Here is a 25,007-nt window from a genome sequence, read left to right on the forward strand (position 1 = left end):
GATCAAATGTCCATAGATGAGAGGGTCTATATCTGAGCACTCTATTCGATTCCATTGGTCGATATATCTATCTTTATGCCAATACCATGCTGTTTTGACCACTGTGGCTTCATAATATGCCTTAAAGTCTGGCAGCGTGAGACCTCCAGCTTCGTTTTTTTCCCTCAAGATGTTTTTAGCAATTCGGGGCACCTGCCCTTCCAGATAAATTTGCTTATTGGTTTTTCTATTTCTGAAAAATAAGTTGTTGGGATTTTGATTGGTATTGCATTGAATCTGTAAATCAATTTAGGTAGGATTGACATCTTAACTATATTTAGTCTTCCATTCCATGAACACGGTATGCCCTTCCATCTATTTAGGTCTTCTGTGATTTCTTTTAGCAGTTTTTTGTAGTTTTCTTTATATGGGTTTTTTGTTTCTTTAGTTAAATTTATTCCTAGGTATTTTATTCTTTTAGTTGCAATTGTAAATGGGATTCGTTTCTTGATTTCCCCCTCAGCTTGTTCATTACTAGTGTATAGAAATGCTACAGATTTTTGAGTGTTGATCTTGTAACCTGCTACTTTGCTGTACTCATTTATTAGCTCTAGTAGTTTTGTTGTGGATTTTTCCGGGTTTTCGACAAGCATGCACCTTATATTCAAGGATACAAGTTGGCTGAAAGTGAAAGGCTGGAAAACAATATACCATGCAAACTGTAACCAAAAGAGAGCTGGGGTAGCTATATACCTATAAGACTTTAAGTTAGAAATTGTCACAGTTATCATTCCTAATAGTATGCACAGAGAAGAAGCTGCTTAAGGTTGGAATGATTCTCAACAGGATATTAAGGAACCCTACTCTTCCTAAAGTATATGTATGCTGGTTTGAAAACGTAATGTACCCCAGAAAAGTCATGTTTTAATCCTTATCCAATCTTATGGGAGTAACCGTTTCTTTTAATCCTCATTCAATACTGTGCGTTGGGATCTTTTGATTAGATTATCTCCATGGAGATGTGACCCCACCCATTCCAGGTGGGTATTGATTAATTCACTGGAATCCTTTAAAAGAGGAGACGTTTTGGAGAGAGTCAGAAATGACAGAGCCTACAGAAATGACAGAAGCCTCAGAGCTGACAGAAACTTCACAGCAGAGTTGACACAGACGCAGACATGTGGAGAACAGAGACACAGATGTTTGGAGATGCTTGGAACCCAGATGTTGCCATGACATGTTAAGCAAGTTACAACCTGGAGAGTGCCGAGGGAAGCCAAGAGATGAAAACCAGTCCTGGAGAAGCAAAGTGAGGAACCCCCAAGGGAACAGAGGCTGAAAGCAATGGATCCCAGGAGCTATGGACCAGGGTACCTTCCCAGCTGACAGATGTGTTGCAGATGCATCGGCCTTCCTTGAATTAAGGTATATTCCCCTGGATGCCTTAGTTTGGACACTTTCATTTCCTTGTAAACTTGTAACTTATTAAATTCCCGTTTATAAAAGCTGTTCCAGTTCTGGTATATTGCATTCCAGCAGCTAGCTAACTAACATAATAGGATTGTTTGTACTTTTAGTGTTATATCCTAAATCATTGCCTAACCCAAGATCATTTACTCCTGTCTTTTCTTCTAAGAGTTTTATAGTTTTAGCTCTTACATTTCAGCCACTGTGCATTGTAAGATAATGTGAAGAAGGGGTCCAACTTCATTCTTTTGCACGTGGATTTCTAGTTGTGGCAGTACCATTTGTGGAAGAGACTACTTTTACCCCATTGAATTGCCTTGGCATCATTGTTGAAAACCATTTGACAGCATTTTAATTTTTTTTAAAAAGCAAAAATGAAAAAAAGTCTATGGCTCCCTTCATGACAGGAACTAGCCACTCAGGTTGGGACTTACCCTTGAGGAAGTAGGAAGATTTAACCATGACTGTTTTACCAAACCAGCAGATGTAGCACCACATCATCTGAAAGTACAATACACAGGGAGCCGCAATTTTTCTTATCCCAAGGGTTCCCTGGAACATCCCACAAACACCTAAAAATTATTTCTTAGAACCTGTTGTTATGGGGAGATAATTTGAAAGACTGAATCAATTACCCCTTTTCTAGACATTAATATTATTCATCTACAAGGCTTGGATTTTAGAAAATTAATTGCCTCATATCCCAAGTTTATAGTCCCCAAGTACAATTTTTGTAGAGGCAAGGGTGAGTTGCCCAAACTGATTTTGGTTAACAAAAGAAGGCCTATTTCTGACTTTTCTTTATATCCCTATTTGCCTTTCTGAAGAGGGGGCTTCAGCTGGTCACAATGAACATATTCTAGTATGGATAGGTCATTAACTGTAAAAGTGCTTGGTAAAATGGAAAGCTCTTAAAAATAAGAGATGTATTGTTGAGCACAGTACATGGATCTCTATTTATGGAAGAACAACCACAGTTAAATATGTCTTGTGCTGATCCTGAGGAAGACTTGGAATCCCAAGCATTAGAAGGGTTGGGAAAAGTACTATCTCCTTTCGTCATTTGACATATAATAAAACAGAAGCTCTGAGAAGGGAAATTACTTGCTGAAGGACACACAGGAAGAGCCACACCCTGAACCCAGGTTTTGTGACTCTTGGACCAGACTCTCTCCATCATACTGTACTTTCCTCATTTTCATTTTTCTGGCTTTGTTTCCTTCACATCCAACTACCAATAGTAATCTGTCTAAAATGAAAAACTAGACTTCAAGTCAAAGTGCTAGTGACATTTTTCCATTCTCTTCATTCAAACTCTACTGCAAAAAATACAAATTAAATAGCATCAGCTTTGATTATGCAAGAAAACTACCACAGCTCAAAACCACAAAACATGAAACATCCCTTGCCTAATACTGTGAAAGAAGGAGGAAGCACATGTAGCCAACCAGAACCTGTTGCACCTTGGACTTTCAACAGCATGTGGTAGTGCCTCAAAATCAAGCTTTACCATCCTTAGAGACAACCAGTGATCTTTGATTAGCACCACAATATTTAGCACCACAATATTGAAAGAGACAAATGGAAATGTAGTTCAAAGGAGAAATGCTGTTTCTAGTGCCTACATTAAGCCTCCTTGCCCTAGAAAAGTACCAAGAGGTAAATAGGAAAATGCACCAAAAACATGGTGGAGGTGCCTACTCAATAAAGGAAAAAGATCTGATGAGTCTGGTTCAAGACAATAAGATTCAGTTGAAGCTTTACATTACCCCAGCCTGACACCTGTATCCTCTTCTGTCCTTCCAAAACTACTCTTCAGTAGGCAGTTGGCCTCACTCAAACATAAGATACAATAAAAAAAGATTAAACAGGAGACATCCTTACACATGACAACTACAAAAATAAAAGAAATTGAAAGAAGGAAGGAAGAAAGAAAGGAAGGAAAGAAGGAAGAGGAAAAGTACATAAGCAAAGGCAGATAAAAGACCTCTATAATTTCAAATTGCTTCCAGAGTCTCAAAATTACTTTCAGCCTGATGCCTAAAAAAAAAAGTGGAGAGGGGCTTAAAGAAGAGATTTAAAGTTTCTAAGAAGAGGTTTTTGCATAACAGAAATGGAAGTTAAAGTAGCTCGGCAGATAATAAGGAAAAAATAAATATACAGCTAAAAAAATAAAATCAGAGACACAATAGAAAGGTTTTAAGAAATCTCAAAATTTCTTAAGAAAGAACACTGATACAAATGCAACGGAGGAGATGATAGTTATGGAAAGCAAATAAAATCCAATATGCATATAATTAGTGTTTCTGAAGAAAAGGACAAAGCAAATGTAACAGAAAGGCTGGAAAGTACAGACTGAAAGGATTATCAAGTCCTAGGAAAAATTAAAACAAAAAATTAATCTAGTAAAGTTATGGGATCTCAAGGATAAAGAAAAATCACTAGGGTATTGCTCAGATTGAATCATGCCTCCTATAAAAGGGAGGTACAGGTCTTGTGGATGTGAACCCATGTGTAAATAGGACCTTTGAAGATGTTATTAAAGGTGTGCCCAAAGTGAATGATGGTAGGCTCTAATCCAAATATAGCTAAAATCCTTATAAGCTAAGGAAGTTGGACACAGAAGGAAGAAGCCTTAGGAGAAGCAAGAATCTGGAAGGCAACAGAATCTGGAAGAGAAAAAAGATGCTGTCATGTGCACTGCCTTGTGATGGAAAAGCCAAGGAACCCCAAAGATTTCCAACCAGCCAGAAGATACTGATCCTGGGAGGAAGCAAGCCTTCTAGCATTTGAAATTGTAAGCCAATACATTTCTTCTGATGAGCCAACCAATTATGGTATTTACATTAGCACACAAGAAACTAAAACAGGGATCCAGGTAGAAAAAATGTTGTACAATGGGGAGAGGTAAGGTTGATTCCAGATGTTTCCACAAGAATACTTATTACCAGAAGACAGTGAAACAATGTACATAGAGGGAGAGGAAGCACAATCTGATAATTTTGTAGCTACCCAAGAAGTCCTTTAACTATAAAGTCAACAGATTGATATGTTTAAACAAAAACATAGCATCCATGAATGCTCTTCAAAAAAATATTGGTCAAAGAATTCCTGTCAAATTAAGGATGAATCAAAACAGTCAATTGAGGAATGGGCAAATCACAGTAAAACGGACTAATTGTAACATGGCTAATTAAACACAGCAACAAGAGTAAACAATTGTGAGAATCATGGTTTTTAAAAAGAATGTAAGTTTCATGAAACTTGATAAAGTAAAAGTAATAATATAATGGATATTTGGGGAGGAGGTGTTTCTGGGAAGAAATCAAAGTATGCTCACTTATTCTAGCAGTCAGTAGAAGAAGATATTTTGAAATCCAGGTTTAAAACACCAACACCTCCCTAACTGCAAACATAAAGCATTTCACTATCTTTTCTTCTAATCTTTGGACATATATTTTTAACAATTAATACACCTTAACAAAGAAACATTTATCTGGAATTTATCTGAAGTTAGGGTCCTTCAGTTTATTTTCCATTCCTTTTATTTTGTTGTAATTCAAGTAACACTCAATTTGATTTGTTTTATTAAAATCATAGTGCTCATGGAATTATTTCTATTCTTCTAAAATTATAATTATGAATTCACTTATCATTCTCTCTGCAGATATGCATAAAAGAAGGCTAGAACAACGCTTGTAGGTTCTGACAATTGTTATTTCTAAGTGGAAGGACTTGGATGATTTTTCTTGTCTTCTGCTTTTTATGAGTATGTATTATTAAAAAATAAATATTTGTGGGCAGGCCATGGTGGCTCAGTGGCAGAGTTCTCTCCTGCCATGCCAGAAACCTGGGTTCGATTCCTGGTGCCTGCTCATGCAAAAACAAAACAAAAAAAAAAGTGAAAAATACATATGCACACACATAAGACCATATTGTTTCTTTGCTCAATGTCTGTTCACATTTAAAAACAAATACAAAGGCTGAATACTTGGGAATAAAACATTTAAATAAATCTAATAAAACTTGTTTTACAATTAATGTACTCTCATTGTTAAAACTATGAAAAAACAGAAAAGTAGAAAGAATAGACATTGCTTTTCTAAACCCAATAATCATATTATGAACATCTTATTTAATATACATAGAAAGCTCTGAACGTTGGTATAATATTCTGGGCCACGACTACATAATTGATCACCTACTGCTAGATATTCAGATCGCTACCAACTTTTTCCTAAGTAGTGTTGCAATGAATATCACATTTTGAGTTGCAATGAATATCACATTTTGAGTCCTAATTTTGTGGTATGTGCAACATCTTCCAACGGGTAGTATCAGCCCCACACATGAGCTTTGTTATAACCACCTCTCCCTGCTCTCACTTCTGCACCAAAGGCCCAGTCTCAGCACAGTTTCATAATAATCTGGCTTTGAAGTAGTATTTAAGCAGCTTTCAGTCTGCACATAATAGCTAAATCTGCAAGGTCCCTTTTAGTCTCCTTCCTGGTTGCTCTTCTAGGAAACACTCGTATCCTTTGAACCCTTTGGGACGACTGGAGTCCTGCCTTACTCTTGCCAACAGGACTGGAACGGAGCCCTTGAACCTCAGCCCAGTCACTTTGTGTACTTGGAGAAAAGGACTGCAGGAGGCTTTATTTTAATCTTCTACAGTGTGAGGACGCTTGGACATATCCATTTTGGCAGCAAACAGATGGTCTTTTCTCTGTTTCTGTAGGGGGAAGGCCCTTCCTGGGTCTCAGGAGGAGAGCAGATTTAATTACCAGCGTGATCCCAATAGCTCCAGATTCTGCTTTGTGCCTTCTCTCTCACTGGATGATTTGCATGGATTTATTAGAAAACACAGAGACTTCCAAGAACTGTTAGCAAGCCAGGCTCATCTGTGTTTCCTAGTAGTACTGGATTCTATTTCTTTGTTCAGCTAAAATTAGTCTGTAGAAATCTTGGACCTTTGAATGCCAAACTGATGTTAAGACAAGCCCTGGAAGAAAGGAGACATTTATCGTGCTGAAATTTAAGGACTATATAGCCAAATCTATACAATGGCCAGATAAATAAATGTGGAAAAATCCTTCCAAACCAAAGTACTCACTTAGAACTTTCCAGAAGATTAAAAATAACTTTGCAAGCTGGGGATCCAGACTGTTTTAGAGTTCTCAGAGCACACATTTCCACGCTGGCCACAGAAAGAAAGTTTATGGTGTAACTGGAGTTACCCTGAAGTAGTAGAAACTCCGTTTATCCAAGAAAGCACCTGAGCCTCAGAGAAGTGGCCAAAACTTTATTGCCAGCTCACCCAGAGGACTCTTTGTCCAAAGTCTGAGCCCTGAATATCCTTTGTTTCTAGATTATATAGGTTAGTGAGCAAGACAGGAGTTACTAAGGGAACAGGTGGTAAACACTAGAAAAGTACAGAGACAGAACTTGCAGGGTAGAAGTTACTATCTGGCCCTTAGCTGAACTCCTTTGCCCTAGATAAGGGCAGCTCCTGGACAAGACAAGAAACAGGCCTGGAGGTCTCCCTCTTTGCACATCGATATCTTCCGACAGGCTTGAGTAAGCCTGGAAGTGATTTACAGACCTGCAGACATTCTGCTTTTCTTCCTTCGAGAAAGCCTGCGATTATATATACCTTTATGAGAGTAGCAGTTTATAGTGATGCACACAAATGCACACAGTAATATGCATGAATGCATAAAGTGATATACATAAATTCATAAAGTTATACAATAATACTGAGGTTAAACCTGTAAACTACCTCAATTCATTTATTCAATGAACATGTATATAGGAATAAAAGATACAAAAGAATTTATGGCTTAGAGTCAACAATTAGTACGTATACTAGAATACAGTGGGACAAAAGAAATGTAAAGAAAGTGCCCAAGAAAACCTGGGCAAGTCAAGGATGGCACTACAGAGGCTAAGGTATCTTGAACTGAGTTAGAATGATGCAATTAAGTGTTTGTTAGAGGGACAAGGTAAAGGACCAACATCGGGAAGTAGAGAAGGCCTAAAAGGGGCTGGAAATAGCACATACAAAAGGCGCGAACCTATAAGAAGGCATGATTTGTTTGAGGTGTTGTTTAAACATGAGACTGGAGATGCAGAGAAGGGCCACAGATTGGGGTACTGGGCAGTCCTGCTTATTTGTGCTATAGGAATGAGGAGTATGTGTCTGTGGGTGTGTAGGAAAATGAGGTTAAACTGGAGGGCAGGTGTCAAACTAGGAGCAGCCTTGAGATGTTGCAAGGCTTGGCAAGCAGTAATTACTGGGCACTTTAATGGACATGGGTTCTAACGGCAGGGAAGATGCTTTCTTTTATTCCATCATAATCAGGCCTCTTTTTACCAATCCCTCCTTCCCCCACATACACACACACACACTTTTTTCCCTTAGAGCACTTAGGAGCTAGGAGCAGTGGATCCGAACCTCTTCCCACTTACCCTCCAGAATGAGGTGGAAAAGAAGACCACAGCATTTATAAAATGCCTTAAAAACACAGTTAATTTATTTTTCAAGGAGTTCTATTCTGTTTTGAATTTATAAAATCTTATCAAAATGTGCACAGAATTATTTCTAATCTAGTATTCATTTAGTATGATTACTAGATAAGTAGAGAAGGAGTGTTTCATTAGCAATATGGGATGCTCTTGTTAAAAATTATAAATATAATTTTAAAAGTAACAGATTTGCTTTAAAACAAAAACAAAATAAAAAACAATGTACTGTACAGAATTGGGTGGAATTAAAAAGTGAAAGTGTTCCCATTTCCCAGCCCCAATTATTCAGGGGTAGCAACTACTGTCCAAGTCTGGTACGTATATTTTTAGAAATCATCAACGCATTTAGAAATGCGTTCTTGTGCTTTTTGTTTTGTTTTGTTTTAAAGCAATTGAAATAACAGTATGGACTCTTCCTACTATGTTCAGAAGCACAAAAGCAGCAAATGAACACTAAATCTGTGGGTTTCATTTTGCAATCACATACCGCACTCCCAAGCATCCTGGTGAGGGTTGCTGATCCTCCTTCCAGGCTTGACATGCAGCAGGCAGTGAAATAGCTTTCCACAAATAAAGCCGCAACCGCTGCCCCACTAATACCTGTTATTCATTGCCTAAACCTGTTCCTTTAATATCGGGCACGGTACCTTGTCGATTCCAGGCATTTAATGAGAATCTGTTAACAACTGGGGAACATGCATTTTAGTATCAGATGACTCATTAAATTAGCATAAAGGACAGATGTTAAGGAACTTTGTAATGTTATCAAAAGTAATCATTTAGTTGCTTAATAACTGAGATTATACCTTCCTTTCTGCAGAAGTGATTTTTTCTCCCCTCTTTTTTCAGGGGTTAGATAAGGGATCTACTTGGATGAGTGTCTCTGGCTAAACTTGTCCCTGAAATCCAGAACACTGGGAAGACAGGGTTGATCCCATACCCTGCTGTGCTGGTTTGAAAGTATTATGTATTCAAAAAAAGCCATGTCTTAATCCTGATCCACTCCTGTGGGAGCAGCTCTTTCTTTTAATCTTGATTCAATACTGCAGGTTAGAACTTTGATTAGATTATCTCTACGGTGCCATGATGAACACAGTTGTGGGTGTGAATTTTTGATTACATGGAGATGTGACTCCACATATTCCAAGTGGGTCTTGATTAGTTTACTGGAATCCTTTAAAAGAAGAAACATTCTGGAATCAGAAACAACAGACGTCTCAGAGCCAACAGGAAGCAGATGTAGATGCTTGGAGAACAGTTGCTTCACAGAACAGAGACAGAGATGCTGGAGATGCTTGGAGCCCAGCAGATGTCACCATGAAATATTAAGCAAGCCAGAACCTGGAGAGAGCCAAGGGGAGCCAAGAGATGAAAGTTAGCCACAGAGAAGCAAAGTAAGGAACCCCCATAGAAATGGTGGCTTAAAGCAACGGAGCCCAGGAGCAAGGGACCAGCAGATGCCAGCCACGTGACTTCCCAGCTGACAGAGGTGTTCCAGATCCATCAGCCTTTCTTGAATGAAGATAACCTCTTGTTGGTGCTTTAATTTGGACATTTTCATAGGCTTAGAACTGCAAATTTGGAACTTATTGCATTTCCTTTTTAATAGTCATTCCATTTCTGGTATATCTCATTCCAGCAGCTTGCAAACTAACACGCCTGTCAACTACATTTACTCCTAAACCACATTGGTCTTGCAAACATGGTAGCAAGCTGTTAACCCACTTTCCTGCAGAAAGTGAGGAAGCAATTCTGTCTTCCTTTCTGTTTTTCAATCCTAACAATGCCATTTATTACATGTGAGATCTCAGACAATTCTCTTAATCCTTCTGGACTTTAATTTCTTCATGTAGGGGAAAAAACCCCAAATCAAATGGATAATATACCAGCCCTACAGAGCTGGTCTAAGAACGAAACGAGATGGCCTCTGGGAAAATACATTCAGGACGAAGCAGGTAAAAAGTAGAGTGATGGAAGCATGAGCCAGATCACCTCACTTCAAACCCCACCTCTACCCTTTATTAGCTGCATGCCCTTGCGCAAATTGCTCCAACTGAGGCATACCTCACTTTCCTTATCTATAATGTGGGGGGAAATAATTGGTTTAATTTGAGTTAAGGGAGATAATATACTTAGTACAGTTCTGAGCATCAACAGTCATGGTTTAATACACATTTACCATGATTACTATGAGTGAATGCCCTCTATAAAACCTCCCGCTCTCCCTTCCTCCCCTTCATTATTTTCTGAGTCATCCAAATAACCCAAAGTAAGATGCCAAAACTCTGTTTTTTCTGGGTTATGAAATGAGAAGCTGAAAGGCTGAGGACTGCACGTTTTCCTTGAATCTTCAACCTGGTTTCTTGCATTTATATTTAGCAAATTTACCATCTCTGCCCTGTAGCATTTCACAAGTAGGGACTGCTGATGAAGCTGCATGATCACCACAGGATGGATACACACACACACACACACACACACACACACATGTAATTAATTAAGACAGATGACAAGGGAGTAAAGATCTTGATAATCAAATTGAGATCAGTAGCTTGACTCTGGGCCTCACAGCACAGATATGGCCCTGAAAAAAACCTTTTTTTACAAGGCCAGGCCAGAGCAGACGCTGTGCAGGCAGGAGCCAGGCAAATAGGGTGCCTGAGCAAAAGGCCAGCAGCACTGGTGAGAAAAATCATAACACACACCTGCATTGTAAAAGGGCACTATATCATCTCTGAAAAAAGCAAGCAGATGATTTCTTCCACAAATTGACACAAAACCATGTACTTTCCAGGTTTACAGGTGAGGAATGTTAGGAAGAGAGATATTAAGTAAGTGGCATAGGTTACACAGCTAATACCTGACAGAGCTGGGGTTTCAATCTCAGCGCACTGGCTCTGGATCTGAGCTCTCGAAAACATTATGAAATCCACTGCCACAGAGAAGTTGCCCCATCACAGTTCCAACAGCTTACTCTGAGAGAATAAATCTAAACTATTTTTCCTTATCTCTGTGTAGGACTGGGGGTCGGGGCAGGGGAGGACAGAAGCTCCCCTCCCCTACAATCAGACACAATATACATCAATTCCCAAGAACAAAGTCTAACCATAAAGAATATTTTTCTTAACTAGTAGCCAAGTCATAGTTAATGGTGAAACACTGGATGTGTTCTCAATCAAATCACTGACACAGATAAGGTTGCCTGCTCTTCTTAATAGAGTTCAGCGAATTCTAGCCAAAGCAATCAGAAGTAACACAGAAATAAGAGGCATGTGTCGAAAAATGAAAGACTATTTTTATTATTTGCAGATGATAGAGCTGTTAACCTATAAAACTTAAGAGAATCAACTGAAATACTGTTAGGCTTTCTAAAGACGTTCTTAAGGAGGGAAATATATAAGAACTACACATAAATATCAACAAATCTACAGCTAGTAGCAAATTCTTAGAAAAAATGTATCACAAAATAATCTTATTCTCAACCCTTACAAAAAATTAAACAAATCCAAATAACCTTAGCAAGAACTGTTTAGAACCTAAACGCAAAAAGTTCTGTTCTTTGACCCAGAACTTGCTCAGAATTTCAAAGATTTATTAATAAAGCTTTTTATAATAGAAGATTAGATATAAATATTCCATAGTAGAAGAATGTTGAGTAAATTACAGTACATCCTTATGATGAAACTTTTAATGACATGGGAAAATGCTAAAACTACTCTCAAGTGCAAAAACAGTTGGATACAAAATTGTTTATACCATCTGTGCTAATTTCGTTTAATACTGGTTGCTCTTCTCTGGGCAGGCAATTTTTGTTTTCCTTACAGCTTTCTGAAGCATTCCCACCCCCACCCCCACCCCTCAGTTTACATGATCATCTCCTCATTATCATCTGTGCTTTCTCTTGCTCTGGAACACCCCTGGTCCCCTACTCTCTATCTCCAGCTGATTCATGGGCAATTTCATCTACTGTAATGGATTTACTCCTCCTACATGCTAAGAATTCCTAATTTGCTACTGCCCTGTGTAGGGGAGTGAACCATGTCCCTCGTAAAGACATGTTGAAGTCCAAACCCCAGGTCCTGTGGGTGTTAACCTATCTGTACATAGGACCTTTGTAGACATTATTAGTTAAGGTTTGGACTCATTTGTGAATAGAATCTTTGAGGACCCCATTAGGATGAGACCAAACAGAATCAGGGTGGGACTTAATCCACAGGGTTAAAGTCCTTATAAGCAAAGAAAATTGGACATGGAAAATAGGAGAAGCCAGAAAATGGTAGAAACCAGAAGTCAGCAGAAATCAGAGAAGCAGGTATAAGGAGGGAGAGTTGTTTTTCAGTTGCTAAACAAACACCGTACAATGGGCTGGCTTACCAATGGGAATTTATTATTTAACACAATTTTCAGGCTAGGAGAGGTCCAAAATCAAGGTGTCAGCAAGGTGATGCTTTCTCTCTGAAAAATGACATTCTGGGGCTGGCTGCCAGTGGTCCCTGGTCCTTGGGTTTTCTGTCACATATAATGCACATGGTGGTGTCTTCTTTCTCTTCTGGGTCATGCTTACTTCCAGCTTCTGGCTGTTCTCTGTAGCTTCCTCCTTCCATGTCCAATTCCCTTTGCTTATAAGGACTTCAGCCATATTGGATTAAGGTCCACCCTCATTCAGTTCGGGCACACCTTAACCAGTAACACCTTCAAATGTGCAAATGGGTTAACACCCACAGAACTAGGGGTTGTGACGTGAACATGCCTTTCGTAGGAGAAGTAATTCAATCCCCGTTAATTGCCATAAGATGGAGGTTCGCCAGAATGTTATCAACTCCACTAGAAAGCAAGCCCTGCCAACTACCTTGATTTTGCATTTCTGACCTCCAAAACTGTGGGCCAATGAATTCCTGTTTTTTAAGGCCAACCAGTGTGCGGTATTCACCATAGAAGCCCTGGCAAACTAAGATAACATAACCAACCCAATTCTTCTCCTTTGTACATTATACCAGCTAATCTTTATCCATTTAGACATTTATGGCTGCAATTTCCATTATCCTCAATTTCTCCTGCTCCTTCATCTTCCACATCTTTTTTTTTTTAAATTTTTTTTATTAATCAAAAAAAAGAAAAGAAATTAACACAACATTTAGAAATCATTCCATTCTACACATGCACTCAGTAATTCTTAGTTTCATCACATAGATGTATGATCATCATTTCTTAGTACATTTGCATCGATTTAGGAAAAGAACTAGCAAAACAGCAGAAAAAGATATAGAATGTTAATATAGAGAAGAGAATTAAAATAACAATACTAATAAAAATATATATATATATAAAAAGGAAAAAGAAAAAAACAAAAACAAAAGATACAAACACACAAACAAACAAACAAAAAACCATATTTCAGGTGCAGCTTCATTCAGTGTTCCAACCTAGTTACATTACACTTAGGTATTATTGTGCTGTCCATTTTTGAGTTTTTGTATCTAGTCCTGTTGCACAGTCTGTATCCCTTCAGCTCCAATTACCCATTATCTTACCCTGTTTCTAACTCCTGCTGGTCTCTGTTACCAATGATATATTCCAAGCTGATTCTCGAATGTCGGTTCACATCAGTGGGACCATACAGTATTTGTCCTTTAGTTTTTGGCTAGACTCACTCAGCATAATGTTCTCTAGGTCCATCCATGTTATTACATGCTTCATAAGTTTAGTCTGTCTTAAAGCTGCATAATATTCCATCGTAGGTATACGCCACAGTTTGTTTAGCCACTCGTCTGTTGATGGACATTTTGGCTGTTTCCATCTCTTTGCAATTGTAGATAATGCTGCTATAAACACTGGTGTGCAAATGTCCGTCTGTGTCTTTGCCCTTAAGTCCTTTGAGTAGGTACCTAGCAGTGGTATTGCTGGGTCGTAATCCATTCTGCCATTCTATGTCTTTTGATTGGGAAATTCAGTCCATTAACTTTTAGTGTTATTACTGTTTGGATAATATTTTCCTCTACCATTTTGGCTTTTGCATTATATATATCATATCTGATTTTCCTTCTTTCTACACTTTACTCCATACCTCTCTCTTCTGTCTTTTCGTATCTGACTCTAGTGCTCCCTTTAGTATTTCTTGCAGAGCTGGTCTCTTGGTCACAAATTCTCTCAGTGACTTTTTGTCTATAAATGTTTTAATTTCTCCTTCATTTTTGAAGGACAATTTTGCTGGATATAGGAGTCTTGGTTGGCAGTTTTCCTCTTTTAGTAATTTAAATATATCATCCCACTGTCTTCTAGCTTCCATGGTTTCTGCTGAGAAATCTACACATAGTCTTACTGGGTTTCCCTTGTATGTGACAGATTGTTTTTCTCTTGCTGCTTTCAAGATTCTCTCTTTCTCTTTGACCTCTGACATTCTAACTAGTAAATGTCTTGGAGAACGCCTATTTGGGTCTATTCTCTTTGGGGTGCGCTGCACTTCTTGGATCTGTAAATTTAGGTCTTTCATAAGAGTTGGGAAATTTTCCGTGATAATTTCTTCCATTAGTTTTTCTCCTCCTTTTCCCTTCTCTTCTCCTTCTGGGACACCCACAACACGTACATTTGTGCGCTTCATATTGTCATTCAGTTCCCTGATCCCCTGCTCAAGTTTTTCCATTCTTTTCCCTATAGTTTCTGTTTCTTTTTGGAATTCAGATGTTCCATCCTCCAGTTCACTAATTGTAGCTTCTGTCTCTTTAGATCTACCATTGTAGGTATCCATTGTTTTTTCCAGTTTTTCTTCTTTGTCCTTCACTCCCATAAGTTCTGTGATTTGTTTTTTCAGATTTTCTATTTCTTCTTTTTGTTCAGCCCATGTCTTCTTCATGTCCTCCCTCAATTTATTGATTTGGTTTTTGAAGAGTTTTTCCATTTCTGTTCGTATATTCAGCATTAGTTGTCTCAGCTCCTGTATCTCATTTGAACTATTGGTTTGTTCCTTTGACTGGGCCATATCTTCAATTTTCTGAGCGTCATCCATTATTTTCTGCTGGTGTCTGGGCATTTGATCAGATTTCCCTGGGTGTGGGACCCAGCTGGTTGAAAGGTTTTCCTGTGAAATCTCTGGGCTCTGTTTTTCTTTCCCTGCCCAGTAGGTGGCGCTCGTGGCGCTCGTCTGTCTGCGGGGCCCACCAGTAAAAGATGCTGTGTCTCCTTTAACTCGCCAATCCGAATCTCGCAGTCGGCCCAGGAAACCGCACGTGGAGGCGGGGGTCGCTGGCTGCTGCGGCTTGGGGGAGTGCCGGTCCAAATTGCCCAGCTGGCCCGAGACGCCAAGCGTGACGGGAGGGTCCCGCTATCCAACATTCCCAGTCAGACCGGGGAGCCACGTGCATGGAGGGGATCCCAGTCGCCAGCCGCCCCGGCCGGGAAAACGCGCGCCCCTCAGGTATATCACCGCAGCGCAGCGGATGCTCCCTGCCCGTTCAGCCGTTCCAGAATGGGGTACGCTGTCTTTTTGGTCTCTGTCATGACTCCAGGAGCTGTTTCGTATTGTTTCTGTTTCTTTAGTTGCTTTTCTGGAGGAGGAACTAAGACCTGCGCATCTTACTAAGCCGCCATCTTCTCCGGAAGTCCCCCTTCCACATCTTTAAACAGTCACTAAACCCTGACATTTCAACCTCTTAAACAACATTTGAATTCATTCCCTCATCTCCATCTCAGACAAAGCTGTTCTAAATTGAGGCATTCTCCGTCCATCAGGACAAATACAAAAGACTAATTGGTCTACTGTCTTAATTTCTTCAATCGATTCTACTACCAGCATGACTGAGTGCTAAAATGATTCTCTCTTCACTGTTCACAGTTTATGTTTCTCATCAGAACTAAACAGAATAATTTATGATTTAAATACCGAAAAGGATAGAAACAAATTTTATATCTGAAATAATTTAAAGCACTGATAAATATGTATAATTGACAAGAAGGCTGCATGTTTGACAACAGTTCTGGCAAACCCATCAACCTTAAAAATACAGGCAAGTATCTCTGGGTAACTTCTTGCTGACCTTTTATACTAAAGGATGGATCATACTCATCAAACTGATCAAAAGTTACAGGGGAACATTTTTAGACTGTTCTTGTACATGTAGAACATTGCCACTGTACATGTAGAAATGACCAAAACCATTTACAAATCTCCATTCTCAGCTAACCAAATAAATGAAATGAAAAAGAAAAGTCTGGGAGCATGACCCAGCTCACGGGTAATGTGTGGAGCCAATCCAAGCCTATCATCCATTGTATTTTTCTCACCAAAGTGGTCTTAATTATTAATTAGCCTAGAGCCATTAATACCTTCTTCCCATCACCAGACTCTGCTGTGTATGTTCTAGAGGCACTATACACTTTTCCAGGTGCAAGCCACAGAAGTCATCTGGACTGTTTTCCTTTGCTTACCTCTGCGTAACCTATTTTCTGTTCCCCGCTATGGAATTAATACATGTAATACATCTCCTAAATAGTCCTCTAGCCTATTCTTGGAACTCCAGCCTAGACCAATGCCCTAGGCCCTTACCAAAATAAATGAACAAAAAATCCAAGCCTACAGTGATATGTGGGGTATAAAGCATACAAGCTTTGCAACACAATGAGACCAAATATACACATTTAAAAAAATTCACTGGGTTAGAAGCATTTAAATTGCACAACATTTTACATGAAGACCTTTGAGGAATATATTGTACATATTCCTGCTTAACTAAATGAAATATCCTAATAATTATTTTCTCCTTTCTTGAAAAACTCATGCATCATGTCAGTTTTCATACTAGGTTTTAATACAGGCATGCATTTTGAGATTATTGAGTGCATAGGATGATTCCTTAAATAATTATTGGACTCCTTCTTTCCTATTGATTTCCTGCCTATAGCCATTTCCAGCATTCTTCTTTGCTGACAGGTGTCATTTCCCACAATAAGGGCTGAAATACTACTGACGGGTCTCCCCAGGGTCTAGTGGCTACAGAAATTGGGTAGGCAGTGATGTGCCACGCAGGGCAGGAGACCAGAGAGCAAGTCTGCTGGATACTTCTGTTTTTTTCTCTGTACTATAAAGAGATGTCCAAAGGAAAGATTCCTCTCTCGGCAGGAATGTTGCCAGGATGAAAATGGGCATCTAGAAAGATGGAAAATACTAAGGTCTTTGATAGTGTTGAGCCACCTCAGAGGCATTTTGCTTCTGGATGACTTCATATGTGAGAGGACAAACTTTACCACAGAAGCAGCCTCAATGGATTCCAGCAGATTCAGCACTAATTTGTAATTTATTAGGCTCATCTGTGCCTGCTGCGCCAGTAACTCCCTTCTCTAGTTCAATAATACACTGTTTTTAATCTTCTACGGGTAAAAACAAACAAAATCCCAGAAAAGCAACAATCAACTGAGACCAAATCTGTTGGAATAATGTATCAGATAAGAATAAACAGCAAGTAGTGTGTGAGGACAGGGGTGCCTTCTTTTGTATATAGACTTGGCAACCTCTATCTTGGCAGCTCTTTCCTGGTCCTTAGATGTGTATTTAGAATCTAGATCACAGAAGCCAATAACTAGACAAGTGAGCTGTCTTTCTTGTGGATTTTGTCTGCATGTCCCAGAATATAAGGTCAACTGTTTACGTGACCAGTTCATCTTAGAAATTGGTAGATATTTACATTGTAGATATTTACACTGTCCAAAATGGGGTTAGCTCTTGGACAGTGTCTGAAAATTGAGACATAATTAGATACGGATTATTGTAAAGAAACTACTTCTTAGTGCTCCTGAAATGTAAAAATAACAGAGCAAATTTTGTTTTTGAGGAATGAATGAAAAGATCAGCAAAATTACTATGTTGGCCTTTGATGTGTATCTAGGATGACTGCAGATTTTTTCTTTATTCAAATTAAAAATAATTTGTCTCAAAGTGTCAATGGCTGAGAGATTCCAAACAGAGTTCAGAGGTTATCCTGGAGGTTATTCTTATGCATTAAGTAGATATCACCTTGTTATTCAAGATGTAATGGAGAGGCTGGACGGAACTGCCTGAAAATGTACAGCTGTGTTCCAATAGCCATGTTTCTTGATGATGACTGAATAATGGTATAGCTGTCACAATGTGACTGTGTGATTGTGAAAACCTTGTGTCTGATGCTCCTTTTATCTACTTTGTCAACAGACAAGTAGAACATATGGAATAAAAATAAATAATAAGGGGAACAAATGTTAAAATAAATTTAGTTTGAAATGCTAGTGATCAATGAAAGCGAGGGGTAAGGGGTATGGTATGTATAATCTTTTTTTTTTCAGTTTTTGTTTTATTTCTTTTTCTATTGTCTTTTTATTTCTTTTTCTGAATTGATGCAAATGTTGATGAATAAGCAACTATGTGATGATATTGTGAATTATTGATCGTATATGCAGAATGGAATGATCATATGTTAATGTTTTTGTTTGTTTGTTGTTAAATTTTTTAAATTACTAAATAAATTAAAAAAATAATTTGTCTCTTTATCATGTTTTAAGTTGTACTACCATCTTCTTGCATATTTCCCAATATCAGAAAAGGAAAACCTCAACAAAAGGAAGCAAGTACAAACTAATTTATAATAAACCCCAATAGCTATGCTGTTGGAAACAAACATATTTTTAACCCTTAAAAGTTAATGGAACTCAGAGGGCAGACACACCCTAGTTGCTGTTATTACAGATCTCTGATTTTTATTTTTTTTTAATTGAAGAGGCAGATCAGTAACAATACTGTAAACTCTATTTATACATGGTAGAAAACAGTAGGAAAAAAGGCATCTATAAAGTACTTAAAAACTTTTTATTATAATTTTTTTCAAACAAACATAAAAGTTAAAAGAATAGTATATTGAACACTCATTACCTTTCACTGATGTGCAAATTGTAAATATTTTGCCATTTTACCTTAATCTCTATTTATATGTATTTTTTTTCTTTTCTGAATCATTTTAAAGAGAACGCAAGCATTATGATCAGAGGCATATTGTATTTAGTCTTGGTTTTCAATATCTGCTACTCTGAGTATACATAATAAAAGCCCTTTTTCATCCATGGTTTATGACATCCTTAAAAATATTTTTAAAAGCCAATACAGAATTATGATACTGTTGTTATAAAGCAAACATTTTCAGTGTAGAAGAGAGAAAATAAAAAAATCAAAGATGTTAAAAACAAACAAACATTAACCTTGAATTTTAACCATATATTTTTTCTTTAAAAAGGAAACATACATATATATCTTAGCTCTGTCCAAGTAGCAATGAGAAATGATAACACAGTAGTGAGAACATGGTTAGTGCCCTAGTTATGGTCTCCAGACACCATTCCCCTCCTTGGAGGAAGAGCTGATTCTAGAACAGGGGCAGGAAAGCATACTGGACGATACTGGAAAATAAGGTTGTTATTGAGAGCAGGGAAACCATCAAAGACTAGAGGTCACATAAAAAGGACATATGAGTTAACACAAAGAGCCTTACTTCTGATAGCCAAAGATGAGATCATGGGGGCATCAAAAAACACAATGACTGAGACTGAAACACTGAATATATAAACACACATAGGTCTCTAATGATATTAAAAGCACTCTATCATCCAAGAAACAGTGTATGGATAGCCACTGGCAGTAACTAGGGCACCAACTCCTTATTTCTGAAAATGCAATTAAAAGGAAAGAATTAAGCACTTATCCTCTCTTTTTGGTTCAATTATATGTTGGGGTAACTAAACAGCCCTTGTTGATAAGGGAAAGTTCTACTTTACAGAAGAATTACAACTAATACCTACAGAATGCATAAGAGTATTAGAAACAATTTGACAATTTCTAGTTAATTCATGATTCAGGCAATAATCCTGAAAACATTACATGTTGGAGGTTTTTAAAATGAAGGGAGCAAGCCACTGCCATCTGAACTCACTGATCTATTTCACAATCACTGTTAAGTGAGACAATCAGTATGTGCCTCTGGATATGATGCAATATCAGGTACATAGCACAGCCCATGAAGTATTCCTGCCCCTGAAGTTAGCTAAATATAATCAAGTTTGAAGAGCTAATTTCCAGGTTATAAGAAATATGGAGGATAGAAGAACAACTTAGATGACACTATGAGGAGGCAGACAGACAAATCCAGAAAGTAGGATGTTCTATTGGACAAATAATTCAGTTTCTTCAACAAATTAATAGCTTAGTGGGGGAGAGAAGAGAGAATTAAATTCAAAATATCAGCAACCAACTACAATGTGTGTACTTTGTTTAGATCCTGATTAAACAAACCAACTGTAAAAAGACATTTTTGAGTTAACTGGAGAAATTTTGGTATGGACTGGATGTTGGATGATGCTAAGGAATTACTGTTAATTCTGTTTGATATGATGATAATGGCATGGTGGCTATTTGAATAAATATTCCTCTTCTTAAGAGATCCACTCCTAAATATACAGGGATGAAATAACCTGATGACTGAAGTTTTCTTTAAAATACTTCATATACACACAAAAGAAGTTAAGTGGGGATAAATGGAATAAAGCAAAGTCTTGATAATTGATGGGCTTAGGTAATAGGTTTTTAGGGGTTCACAATACTCTTCTCTACACTTTATTGTATTTGTGATCTTTTTTAATAAAATTTTTTTTGAAAAGAATGATTTTCATTATGCTGTCATTTAAGACAAATGTGAAACTATTTTAAGTAATTCTCAAATAAGATGTTCTTATCCACCCACATTATTTTTGGTATCTTTTGAGTGTACCACTGCCTATTTATTGACAATGAATTTCTACATTGTAAAAGACAGATTACCTGTTGTCAATAATTGTAATGCTGGAGGGTGGAATTCCCAAAACATCACAGCTCTGCAAAAGTTCTTTCTTACGAATTTCTCCTTGATTGTAGTAATTTCCTGAGAATAACAAATGTACAGTGATGGGTTTCTTTAACAGTAGAGACCTAGCTATTCACTCTTATCTTATATTGTTCACTAAAGGCTGTAAGTTAGCTGAAAGATTTGTGGTTTTGATAAAAAGTTGAAGAAAATACAACACTGAGGCTACTATCAAATACTGCTGAGAGAAGACAACCAGCATCACAATCTTTAGCAACACCAGTCACAATTCATCTCCATATGTTCATCTGTCATCCATCCATGCATCCAAGCCTCCGTTCCTATATATCCATGAGTCCATCATCCAGCCATCCATCATCTATCTACCTACTTACCTGCCTACCTACCTATCTATAATCTATATCTAACTTACCTATCCGCATTTTAGCCACAGACTACAGGCAGCACGGTATACAGTTTAGGAGTTAAACAGATTTAGGATTGACCCTTGTGTAGCCAGTCAGAACAGTGGGGTACCTAGGCACACTGTTAGTTTGGGCCCCTTTAAAAATTTTTCCTCGAGTATTTGCTTAACACTGATAGAAGAGTCTGCTACCTTTGGGGAGTATTCCAGGAAAATATGAAGGCACCAATCAAGAAAACATTCTTCTTTGAAGAATTTAGCAGCCAGCTACTGCAGTATGCCCCTAGGGTATTTTCTCAACACATATGCTACACTTTTTAGAATTTTTAGTTCTGATAAAAAACTCCTTTGTATTCTCATAAATAATATATAGTGAAATTTTGGTACCATTAAATTTCACTTCTCATGGGCAAATGTCTAGCTAATGCACCCCCTAATTCAACTCCCCAACAAATAATTGTAAATGTGATTTGTGCATGTTATTTAACTTTCCTGAGCCACAGTTTCTTCAACTGTAACACGGGGATAAAAGCCAGTCTCATAATGCTTTCCTGAGGATTTCATGAGATAACACATATCAAAGCAGTCAGTTTGATGCCAAACACATAAGGTATTCAAGTTTTTATTTTTATTTTTTTATTCCCTGATCTCTTTATCTTTACTTCTTCATCTTCCTTCTTGCTAGAATTACAATTTATCTTCATAGAACGCATGGCATGCCAGCTCCTCTGGGAAGCCTTCTATCCCCCGCCCCTCCTGCCCCAGGCAAGCAGTCATTCCCAGTATTCTGCTGTTAAGTATGAGCTTTTCTCCACGGTCAGATTATTAGTTTTGAAATGTCATTGACCTTAAAAGTCACCCTCTCATTTAACTTTGTGGCCTCCTGGGTGTCCAGCACATTGTAAGCCCCACAAAGGAATCAACAGAGGCTCTACCTACTGCTTGGGGTACCTCTGAAAAACTCTCAGGTGAACCTTTCAACTTTGGCTGGGGTTACTCTAGTGCTAGCTTTGCGCTGTTAGAACCCAGATAGGAGACAATCATTACATTGTATCCAACAAAATGACTGATCCTGAAACGCCTCCAGATATCCAGATAACAGCTTAAATTTTGTATGTCCTCATCACAGAGTTTTTTTTTTTTTTCAAGATCTTATAGAAACTGTAGTCAATTTTGTATGGACTTCATGTTTTAGGTTCGCCTCAAATCCATACACATATTTCCACCCTCCGTCTCAAAGGTTATTTGATCTTTGTGAAGAGTCTAATGTACACTAGAGATACAGTTCCTAAGGCCAGAGGTTGTGCATATCAGTCTCATCACGATGGTGAGAGACCTTAGAACTGAGGCTAATAGACTTATGGGGCTGGTTTTTTTGCTTTGTATTTGGGTTAAGGAACAACTTAAAAGAGGTTAGGGAGTCGAAGCCTAAGAATATTTAAATTTTTTTCACTAAATTTGGTTACCATGTTGGCTTTTCAACAGAACACTTGTTTGAGATCCTTTAGCAGCTCTTAACCGATACATTCTAAAATTCAGAATAGTTTCTGAGTAGGGTGGGTGCACCCTGGGATGCACAAGACAATCTGTTGGTGCAGAGGAAAAACATCAAGACTTGTAGTTCCTTTTAAAAAAAATTTTATTTTAATTAATAAATTAATTTTTTTGACAAGGGCAGGCTCCAGGGACTGAACCTGGGTCTCTGGCATGGCAGCCGAGAATTCTGCCACTGAGCCACCACTGCCCTGTATATTCCTTTATAAATGTCAATCTCGGTTAACATTTTATAATGAACATATTTTATTTTGTATTAATATAATTATAAATAGGTATACATATAATGGGAGTACATGCCATAGAACAATGTGATGAAAAATTTAGAGATCATTATTCCAGAAAACAGAAAATAAATGAAATTAATGTAGATATCTTTATATAGAACTGCACTATGTGAGTGTGTGTCTATAAGCAAAGATAATTGTATGCTTAGTGAAGACTTTTGAAAGTAACTTTTAAGTTATAATTAGAAATCATAATGACTGTTAATAGAAGTTAAAGACACTTAAGAAGGGCCCAAATTTAAACACCATAATGTATAAGGAGAGAAATTTTACTTTACTTTAAAATTAAAAATTTTATTTATTTATTCCACATATTAAATTTACACGGTTAAAAATCAGAAGGAACAAAACCATAGACAGCAAAAAAGACCCTTGCCTGCTCCATTCCTTTAGTACCTAGATCTCTACCTGGGGATGTCTTCCTTTTATAGAATGGGAAGCAGACTGGGAGCCAAGCAACATGGTCCCAGAACCCACCTTCTACTGATGACATGAACTTGGAGAAATTCATTAAGTTTCTGGGTTTCAGTTTCCTCAACTAAAAAGGAAGGAATTTAAGTTCTGTATCAGCTGGTGTCTACCCAGGGTACAGAAATCATGTTAGAAATTTTCAACAGCAAGAATTTAATGCAAAGAATATTTTACATGGCTAATGGAGGATCTCAGGACCAAATGGGGGGCAATGAAGTGATCTAGAAATTAGCAACAGCAAGAAGTGACTAGTAGACCCAGGATGGAGAGATAGGGAGGCAGTTTAACTGGAGCCCAGAAGCCTGAGTTCTTCAAAGGATGCTGAAACCAAGACAGCTGGGCGCCCTTCCATTAGAACGTGTCTATAGAGCCCAGTTTGGAAAACGATTTAATAATAAGATGAGATTTTTATTGAATAAAAATCTTTCAGTTTTGAGCTACCACTCTAAAACCGAAATTATACCTTTAAAATTGATAAAACAATTTTTCAAAAGGTTGCTAAAATTAAATTAAAAATATGGAGCATGTATCTGTGCAGCCATGACCAAGAAACACTGCCATATGCTATTATTAACCAATATAGTCAGGCCTACTTGTGAATATTGTGCTTTTCCATTATTCACAAATGGACTGTACTATATCATTTTGGAAAACATATATAGTATTGACTTATACTGATGGAAATACAGTGGATCCTCATTATTGGTGAAATCTTCAATTGCAAATTCGCTTACTCACTAAAATTTATTTGTAATCCCAAATTCAATATCTGCAGTATTTTTGTGGTCATTTGCAGATAAGCATAGAGTGATGAAAAATGTCAGTAAACCAATCTGCACATTCCTGCCAAGGTCAAACTAGGTGACACTCTGCCTTCTTGTTTCAGCTCTCATATTGTAAACAAATGTCTATTTTGTGGTATATTTAGCATCTTGTTTTTTGCATTTTTGTGCTTTTTGTTGGCAATTTTGCTGTTTCAAATCGCCCCCAAGCATAGCGCTGAAATGTTGTCTAGTGCTCCTAAGTGCAAGAGGACTGTGATATGCCTTTTAGAGAAAATGTGTTAAATAAAATTTTTTTCAGGCATGACTGATAGAGCAGTCGGCTGTCAGTCAATTGTAATGAATCAACAATATATATTAAATAAAATGTCTTTAAACAGAAACACATAAAACAAGGTTATACAGTGACCAGTGATGAAAATGTGATCAGAGTCTCCAAGGCATCTAGCCCTCTGTTTCCCCTAGGAGCACTGGTTCAGTATTCGCAAATTCAGTGTTTGCTTTGACTTTATGGAGCATAACTACTACAAATAATGAAAAGTGACTGTACAACTTTCCATGATTTTCTCTGATCTGTGACTTGCAGATGGTCATTAATAAGACCAAACATATGGGAAATTGTCTTTTTCTGAATATCACAGGTCTATTGTACAGAATGAGAAGCATGCAC

At 37.7% G+C, this 25,007-nt stretch overlaps 1 protein-coding gene across 1 annotated transcript in view; it reads right to left on the reverse strand.

The window, feature by feature from the left end:
• The window catches only part of PIGL (phosphatidylinositol glycan anchor biosynthesis class L), a 127,479-nt gene that overhangs the window by 96,116 nt on the left and 6,356 nt on the right, over positions 1 to 25,007 (reverse strand). Inside the window, exon 2 of the mRNA XM_077163972.1 lies at positions 20,798 to 20,897. Within this exon, the coding sequence (XP_077020087.1) occupies positions 20,798 to 20,897 (100 nt within the window). The remainder of the gene's footprint in view (positions 1 to 20,797; positions 20,898 to 25,007) is intronic.

Source organism: Tamandua tetradactyla, chromosome 6 (genome assembly GCF_023851605.1).
Source record: "Tamandua tetradactyla isolate mTamTet1 chromosome 6, mTamTet1.pri, whole genome shotgun sequence".
NCBI lineage: Eukaryota > Metazoa > Chordata > Mammalia > Pilosa > Myrmecophagidae > Tamandua > Tamandua tetradactyla.